This window comes from Melopsittacus undulatus, chromosome 2 (assembly GCF_012275295.1).
Source record: "Melopsittacus undulatus isolate bMelUnd1 chromosome 2, bMelUnd1.mat.Z, whole genome shotgun sequence".
Taxonomy (NCBI): Eukaryota; Metazoa; Chordata; class Aves; order Psittaciformes; family Psittaculidae; genus Melopsittacus; species Melopsittacus undulatus.
The window spans coordinates 26078282-26087584 of NC_047528.1; the positions used below are offsets into that span (position 1 = coordinate 26078282).

General features: G+C 50.5%; 1 protein-coding gene across 1 annotated transcript in view; it reads right to left on the minus strand.

Moving 5' to 3' along the window:
- FOXO1 (forkhead box O1) overlaps positions 1-5393 on the minus strand; it is a 64106-nt gene extending 58713 nt beyond the window's left edge. Inside the window, exon 1 of the mRNA XM_034074355.1 lies at positions 4558-5393. Within this exon, the coding sequence (XP_033930246.1) occupies positions 4558-5157 (600 nt within the window). The 5' untranslated portion in view covers positions 5158-5393. The remainder of the gene's footprint in view (positions 1-4557) is intronic.
- Positions 5394-9303: the final 3910 nt, after the last annotated feature.

A 9303-nucleotide genomic window follows, 5' to 3' on the forward strand; every position in this document is an offset into this window, starting at 1 on the left:
TACAAAGGACTTTTAGCGGCAGTGATCAGGCATGCAAGCTACTAAATAGTAAAACAACAGGGTGGGCAGAAGCTGGAATTGATTTGGCCCCAGCTGAGATCAGGCATTACAGTAGAGCAGATGCAACTACAACTTCCAGCTGTTGAGGCTATTACTAGTACCACACATAAGAAGATATGACTGCAATAGCATTTAACTTGGCAGAATCCATTAACAGCAAACTCAACATACATACTTATGTATGTTTATGTGTGTGTGTATGTATAATATAATGCATGATGCTAGGGGTCCACAGATCACCTACAGAATCATCTAAAGGGACTGAGGTAAATGCCTACAGGTATGTAGACACCCACCACTGAGGGACCACACAGCAGCTCTTCAAGACAATCTTCAGTTGTAATACTTCCATGGAGAAGAAAATATGTGTAATAAAAACCTCACAAAGACATACTCATTTCACTTAACTAAATCGCATGAATTTCCCTGATTTAAGTTATTCACCGATATAGAATCAAAAGCTTAAAACAACTTCTGTGAAGATTATTCCTGTCTTCTCAAACTCCTTCAAACACCTCACACCACACGTGGCTTTCAGATCAAATACATCGCAACCCAGAATTTATTTTGCATGGAGAGCAATACACTACTAAACAGAGTCATGACCACAGTGTTCCTATAGTAAGGCCACCCAAAAGCACCAGTTCCATGCCTCTTTTGTCCTCAGGATTTCAGGCTTACATCATCCATTCATCCTTCTGCAGCTAGATATCACCTATTCTCATTCCTTCAGCAATGGCCACAAATAAACCTAGGTGATCGAGTTTTCTTGGGACTAGAAGTCAAGGAGGTGTAGATACACATGAACTTAACAAACCTGCCACTGTGAAGAATAAACAACACATCCACCTCCAGATGAATGACACCAAAACTCTGCTTTTTCTACTCAAGAAAAATTACACATTTTTATTCTAACCCATTTTCAAAAGCAGGCTAAAAGGATGAGACCATTCAAGAAAGGTTAACTGTGATTGCTCCATGACAATCCATCTCAACTATCTTGCCATAAAGCAAAGACATCATGAAATATGCACATCACAGATGTTTTAAATTTTATATAGATGATGATTAGCCAAAAGCTACCAGATTCGCCTATAGCTGTGGTGAAGTTCTTGGAGGACTATGATGTCTAAAGCCATGTCTCCCACTAGCACATGTAAGGGAAAAAGTTGCTTTCACTTGATGACTACTAGGAAAAGAGTGTCATTCTTCCATGCAACTTTCACAACAATTTCTTGGTTATCTCAGAAACAGATCTTGTTCTTGCTTTAGCTTTGTCTGAGCAACACCAGCCACTATCGTCACTCATTCAAAACTGACAATAGTGCAGCTCTGGCAGAGCACACCTCAGTGTTTTCATTCAAGGTAGCCACTGCTCAGGGGTCATGCGAACTTTGCTTCCCTAGGGCTCAATGGGGGTTTTGTTCATAAAGTAGAGTTTGTGCTAAGAAAGGCTAGAATAAACTACTTTGTATAACTGAGAACAATTTTACCTACTTTAATAAGCTACTATTGATATTTTTATGTTACTACCTACCCTTGGCTTTTTAAAAGCTATTGTTATTCAAATGTTATTATTTGGAAGAACTTAGATGCTATTTTGAGCTCCTAACAGATAATGCTGACATTGTTGAATATTATTTAGTGGAAAATTAAAAAGCAGCTCAGCATCAGATATTAAATCAAGGCAGTGCATAATTCACAAGCATTAGAGCAGTTAGCCCTCAACATCTGGATAAGAAACACAGCCTTGCCACTATACAGAAAGTGCACATTCTTTTTCATTTCTTGCGTATTTCTTAGATTTTGTGTATAATTTGAAAGTTGCCTTGCTGCACTTACAAATATGCGAAATCCAACAGAGTGAAATGTCTCAGAGATTGATTTAAGGGAAAAAGAAGACTAAACCCACCCTCTTTCTCAGTCTGCAGAACACCCGTGCACAATGCACTCCCGGTCCCAAGTCAGTGCCAGGCTCTAACGCGAACCCGCGCTCCCTCTGTCAGTAGAAAAGTCGAACGCTGATCAGTGCGCACCGCCGGAGCCACGCTCCTCCTCTGCCGGGCCCTCGCCTGACTCAGGCTTCGCTCTCAGCCCTGTGCCCGCACCTACAGCTGGTCCCCAGCCATCAGAGCACGAGCAAATCAATAGCTCCCAAACTCAAGAATACAAATAATTCCTATTTAAGCCGAGCTGGACGGATAAATGGTGATGAACGAGGTGCACAAGCTGCGTGCCACAATCAGACCAGCTATAGCATTGACACCCAGTGGCCACAAGTAACTGAACTTGAAAAAGTGTGTTTGAGAAACCTTGCACTTAGATCGATGAAGTGGGAGAAGCTGCAAGTGTGTAACTTTCTGAGCAGCCTGGCACTGACACAACCAAAGGAAGGGCTCAGGGCAACATGTGTCCAAGGCAAAACACAGGGACTATTTAATTTGGGTAGGAGAGTACATGCGTATTTATCGGCCAGCAGTGACAGGGTACGTCCTGCACCCTACCAGAGGGTAGCCCAGCCAAAAAACATGCCAGTAACGGCTCTCCCTGTCACAGCAGAGGCATGTGGGCATAGGAAGAGCTCAATCTGTCAGAGGGAGTTGTGGAAAACTTGCTAAAGCACCACAGGAAAAGCAGCAATAAAATAGGAAGCGCCTTGTCAGTTACACAGCTAGTGGAGTCTGCTCACTTGAATTTGGGATTTCTTTGCTTTGATTTTATTTTGGTTGGTTTGGTTGTTAGCTCTCCTCTACTCATTCTGAAAAGGCACTCGGTGCATCTGGCTTTTTTCAAGGAGACTGAAATAACCAAGGGGGGGGGGGAAACAGCCTTTTCAAGTGACAAGTTACCTTATTTAAAAGTTGCCAGTTATCAATCATTTCACTCCTATTACGGGTTTTCATGAAAGATTTCTTTAGACAATTAGCCTTTACATTTTTTAGTCAAACACAATGACAGAAACTAACAATTTATTTTAAAAAAGCTTAAAAAGCTTAAAAGCCTCCAGTTAAAAATTAGTTTAGGATTAATCTCCCATTTCCTTAGCAGGATGCTGCTTACCTCTAAAATATTAAATTTGAAAAAAAAAAAAACACGATGTGACAAATGTTCCTAGCTCTGCAATTAAAAACACACAAATACAGGGTTTGAGTTGACACTCTCTGTTTTGGAAAAGCATGTAATACAGGTCGTCAGAAGCAAAGCAAAGAGTTTAGCTGGCCCTAACTGAAACTAAGTCACAAACGCACCAGAATGCTCCTATACCATGAGTGCAGCTCACACATTGCCATCATTTAATCCCTCGAGGGGCGGAGGAGTCCCTGCCTTTACGCAGAGGGCTGAAGCTCATTCTGACAACGCTCTCACGCAACAGTGCCGCAGAAGTAGGCGTCTGCCTCCACTGTGAGCAGGGGCACAGGTGAGCAATACGTTCTCAGCACAGGCCTCCGAGGCGCAGTTTGTTAGCAGCAGGGATGTGGAGCTGGCGGGTACCACGGGCCTTGCAATGCCACCACCAAGGTGAGCAAAGGCCAGTGTGGCCTCATAGACACACACAAAGCAACACCATGTGCCCAGGACAGTGCCCACTGGCCAGCAGCTCCCCCAGGACCTGAGGGTGAAGCAGCGTGAAGCAGCTAGCCTTACAGCCTGGCTCTGAGCTGCCCCAGTCTCTCGGACCTAGCCTGCGCAGGTCTGAGCACAAATCCCTACAGCCAACAGGTTACTACTGCTGCCAGCCTGCTACGGCTACAGAGATTGCGCTACAGGAGGAAACTCTGTCCCACTATTTAATTGGAGGAAGACGCTCCCGCAACCAAGGCTTAACAAAGCCATCAAGACAAATACAGTGGCTTACTCATTAAACACGCGGTATTTTTCCAACCCTTGTCCTGCCTCCGGTCTTTCCCCATCCCTGTTTGCTTCTGCCCCCTCTCCGCCACCTGACGGCAAACCCCGCTGCTGGCAAGGCCGCCCCTCACCCCCCATCGGGGCCGGCCAGCCTCAGGGGGACGCGGCCACCCCGCGACACGGACGTTGAAACACGGCCCCGGCGGCCGCCCTGGGGGAGCGGGAAGCGGCGGTGCTCCCGACGGGTTTGTCCGGGGATGGCGCCGTGACACGGCGTGAACTTTTGCTTTCGGCGGGGCAGGGCGGGGGGGGGGGAAGGGGGATAGGCGGAGAGCGGCGAGCGGGGGGTGCGGCCCCGGCCCCTCCTGCGCCCCAAAGGGGGAAGGGCAAAACCGCTTTTTTTTATCCTCTTCGGATTTGTCGCAGAGGACGGGTGAAGAAAGTCGTATTTTAAGGAAAGAAAGCAGGAGCACGGAGCTGGAGCGCTGCAAAGTGCGCGGCGGCCAGCGCGCTCGGCAGTTCGCAGCGCCGCGGCTCCCTCTGCCCGGGTGGCACCGTGTGCAGCGCAGAGCACGGCGCCCGCATCGCCGCGGCGGAGCCTCCCGGGAGCCCCCTCGGGTGCGGTGTCCCCTGCCACCCTCCCCTCACCTTCCAGCCGGCAGAGCTGTTGCTGTCGCCCTTATCCTTGAAGTAAGGGACGCTCTTGACCATCCACTCGTAGATCTGGGAGAGGGTGAGCCGCTTCTCTGGGGAGCTCTCGATGGCCTTGGTGATGAGGTCCGCGTAGGACAGGTTGCCCCAGGCGTTGCGACGCGACGAGCTGCTCTTGCGAGGCTGTCCGGCCACGGGGCCCGGAGACAGACCGGCTACGGGTGGCGGCACCGGCGGCACCGGCGGCGGTCCCGGCGGATGAAGGCGGCAGCCGGCCTCTGGTGCTGGGAAGTCCCCGCAGCGGCAGGCGGCCGCCTCCGGCGGGGCGGCGGCGGGGGGCAGCGGCGCGAAGTCCTCGCTCTCCTCTAACAAGCTGAGGTTGCTGATGAAGTCGGCGCCGAGCGCTCCCGAGGCGGCAGCACCAGCCGCGGCCCCGGCCGCCCCATCGGGCTGCCCGCCGCACGACGGCGCCGGGCTGGAGGTGGCCGAGCTGGGCGGGTTGAACTCCGGCCGCGGCAGAGGCCAGGTGCAGGAGCGTGGCCGCGGCAGCGGCTCGAAGTCGGGGTCGATGTCCACCAGCTGCGGTGCCTCGGCCATGGCAGGGCCGGGGCGGGAGCGCGACGGCAGCGGCAGTGGGGCGGCAGGGCTCAGAGCCGCCGCCCCATGCAGGCTCCGGGCTCGGACCGGCGCGGCCCCGACGGCGCGGTCGCCAACTCCTCTCGCAGCTCTGGCCCCGCCGCCTTGCCCCTGTCTGGCTCCCGGTTCCCTGCCCTCCTCGGCGGTAGCAGCAACAGCAGCAGCAACCCGGCCGCCCGGCGCGCACTGACTGGAGCGACCGCCCTGTGCGGGCCCGCCTCCAGCCTTCCTCCTCCTCCTCCTCCCGGCGGGGTGGGACGGCCCGAGCAGCGCCAATGGCAACGTGCGCCGCCCGCCCTCCTCCCGCCGCGGGGCCGGTTTGGCAGGAGGGTGCCGGTGCCCCCGTACTGTTTCTGGGTGGGTTTTGTTTTCCGGCAGCGGAGGGGGGTGAGAAGCTGCCGCCGGCCGGCGGAGTCCCCTCACACACACTCAAATCCCCGGTCTCGGCGCCGTGGAGGGGCGGTGCGGGGCTCCCCTGCCCCTCCAGGGAGCGAGCGCCCTGCGGCCGCCGGGAGGCAGGGAAGTAACTGCTCGAACTGCCCGCTGCAGGGGGGGGGTACAGAAAATGCCCCCGAGAGTGTTTCTACTTTGGTTGCTGTCGGTGGGGTCCTACCGCCCGCACCGACGGCCCCGCTGCCCGCCGCCCCCGGGGATCGGAGGGATCTGGGGGCATCCCCCGGTTGTAAGGGGACTGCTGAGGGGGTGCACGGCGGACGTGTGTGGGTCCCGGCGGCTCCCGCTACCCCCAGCAGCCCGGCCGCCCACCCTAGGACCGTGGACCATGGGCCGCGGCAGCTGCCCTCCCTGCCTGCCTCCCCCCTTCCTTCCCTGCCAGGCCGGCTCCTCGCCAGAGAGTGTGTGCGCCTCCCGGAGTGATAAACCTCCGCTTCAGCTGAGCGTGTTTTCATACCGGGAGCTGGTGGTTTGTTCCGTGGGCAGGCACGGGAGCTCGGGATAATTTCATTGTAAATCAACTATTAAACATGCTTCATATTTTTTTCCCGGCAAAGCCCAAGGCCACACAATTTGGCCTTCGGGAAAATATTGTATACTGATGGACTTTCGGACTGATACACATTGGGAATACAAGTAAGGCTTGTATTCCCCCTTTCCAAAGGGGCGGCAGTTACAGGACATGCAGCTCTGCCTCCCGACCCCATAAACATGCAAAGAGCGAGATGTCTGAGGCAACATAGAAGTGTTACTCTGTTTAAAATTAAAAGGATGACATTTGCTTACACTGGGGAAACAATCCCAGGGATGAAGCACGACTCAACACAATGTTCAAACTGGCAAACCCTCGTTTTCAGAAAATCTGTTTTGTTTCCATAGAGGGAGTGCTTTTGAGAAAACATATCTCAGACATGGCTTAGTAAGTCGCAGAATTCGCAACCAGCCATTGCATTTGATGGTGCCTGTCAAAGAACCACTGGAGCAAGGTAACTGTCACTGGTGAGCCAGCAAACCTGTTACTCTCCCCTCCTCTCTGCATCAAGGCAGGGAGTGTTACTGGTATTTAAATGTGGTCATAGTTCCCATAAAAAATATTTTCTGAAAATGAGTAACAGTAATGGAGAGAGCATGAGGCTGGATTTAGGCCCACAGCGTGTAATTTAGTGACAGATCATACATCCACATGCACACGCCGTCTATTATGAAAACACATTTTAAGACATGTGATGACACCTAACTGCATAGTCAGTGCAACATATGCATAAGCACAGTGTAACTGATCAAATTGTAAAGCACTGTTTCTGTCATGTTTATTTTCCCAAATGCCAAAGGTGATTATACCTTATTATAGATTGGCAGCTTGTCAAATTTCAGAGTTGTTTTGCCTGTAAGTCATTTCTATGTTTTCCAAACCCTTTAAAGGATTCAAACCACAAATGTGCATTGTTTAGTCCACAGATTTTAGAAACCCCCTTTTTCAGTTTAAAAAAGAAAAAAAAAGTAAAGAGAAAGAAAAGCAGCACCAGTTCAACCTAATAACTTGCATGCCACGTTTCAGCTTGGAACAGCTTTATCTGGCAGCGTTACACAACTCAGCTACAGTAGTTGCCCTGCACTGAGGGAGAGCACCCTGCCTTGGAGAAGCAGAGATTATATAATGATGAGGAGCAGCCAGGGACGCGCAGCAAATGGACGTGTTTAAATGGGAGCCAAAACAAAAGATCTGCCTGAGAACACTGAAACGTTTTCTTTTTCTTTCCTTGGTGTCTGAAAAAAACCCAAACCCAGACTAAGAGCCAGGCTGGCACCCATCCTGTGAAAGGAAATGGATTTATTACCTGGGTTTCTCATGAGGGTTTTTGTAAGTCTTGCACTCCTTGCTTTTTATTTTGTCAAAAGTAGAGATGTCATTCCCTGACCTCTACTGGTATATGCAGATGTTAAAAAAAAAACAGCTTTCCTTTGTCAGATGCCAGTGGTGGAAACTGGAAAGAAAGCTACTGCTGGGGATTTCAGCACTGGTGTGTTCATAGTTCAGTTGGCTTGTTCTGCAGGATAAGGGCTGTATTGCCCTTTCTTCACCCTACATGGCATTGCTGTTGCTCACTGTACCTTCTCAGTGGGGCTCTGCTACCTTTGTGCCCCACGTCACTGGTGTTCTTGCAGCTCAAAACATAGCAGTGGATACAGAAAGCAGTTTTCAGTGAGGGGTGAGGGACATGGGGTAGAAAGTAATAAAACTAGAGCCTTCAAAATGCTGCACTTGCTTGGCAAGTGGGGCCCCATGACTCACAACGCAACAGCTACTGCAGCAGGGGTTTTGACTATTGCATGCTATCAGCTGGGCCAAGGTCTGCTGAGGGTTGGAGGAAGGATGAAAGTTGATGAGACAATGCTGTGCACTTGCCTGTGATGAGTAACCCAGGCTGTCTGCTCTGACTTCAGCGTCATTACCTGGGTGAGTGAGCCCTTTTATAAGGCCCCAGTCCACCCTTCTTGGGAAGATCTCCTGATCCTCTTCTTTCCTCATAGGATTTCTTCTCCCTATTAAGTATTTGGGGATTGAATCCTTTCATGTCATCCAATTTTAGAGTAAAAGCAATGAAGTGACACACATGCCAGCAGGGTCACGTGAGCCGTGTGCTCTAGCCCCCTCTCCCAGTACACCCCAACACCATTGATCACATTTAGGACAAGCTGCTATGAAAAAATCCACCCATTTGGCTGCTGAAGGGAGGCTTCCTCCTCCTAAAACATCTCAGCACAGCAGTGGCTCAGTACAAGAAATTTTACTGCATCTACAAATGACAGCGTTAAGTTTATCTCATCTCCCACAATGCCGAAATGCTGATGGATGCACCACAATTCATTTTCTACTCCCACGGCCCTCCTCCTACACTCCACCTTTTCATTTCGCTACTCCTACTCCTGCTCCCGTTTTCCACTCCTCTACAATACAATATCTCCTATCATCCTTAGCATCGACTTGTATCTTTTTTTTTTCTTTCAAATTAAAGACTTGAAGACTGCCTTTTATCATCACTGGAATAAAGCAGAGCCTTCTATTCATATTCTGGGTTTGAGGCAGCCAAAATAAAGGATCTGTACTGTCTTTTTACTACTGTCTGTATAATGCATTTTCTGAGGTTTTGATTAAATTCAGCTAGAGATTACATGAAGTTGAAAACACTCATACTCTATGTACAGCTTTTTCTTACATGTATGTGCATGTTGAGGGATTACAAACATTTTAACAGAACCAAAAGCAACCATAAAATGCCAGTTTGCACCTGGTGTCATAAGAGCTGGGAGAATAAGACCTTGTTTTCTGAGAAAGGATGGGGGAGTTCAGCACCTCCAGTTTCCTTTCACATCTCTCAGAAGGGACTGACTTTGGTTTTCAGTCCATGTTTCCAAAGAGCCTGGGTACCAGAAGGGTGGTGTGGCACCTCAGTCATCACCTCCCTGCCCAGGGTGACTGAGGGCCTACCCACACAGCAGGGTTTGGGCACGTCCTGGGTGGGCAGGGAATTCACAATGCCCATCTAATGGGGTTTCAAAGTGTCTGAAGAGCTCCCAGCTGGTCTGAGGCTTCCTACATACCCACTGGAGAAAGGCAGTCTCTGTACTGCTGTGAGTTACCTCCTGGGAGGG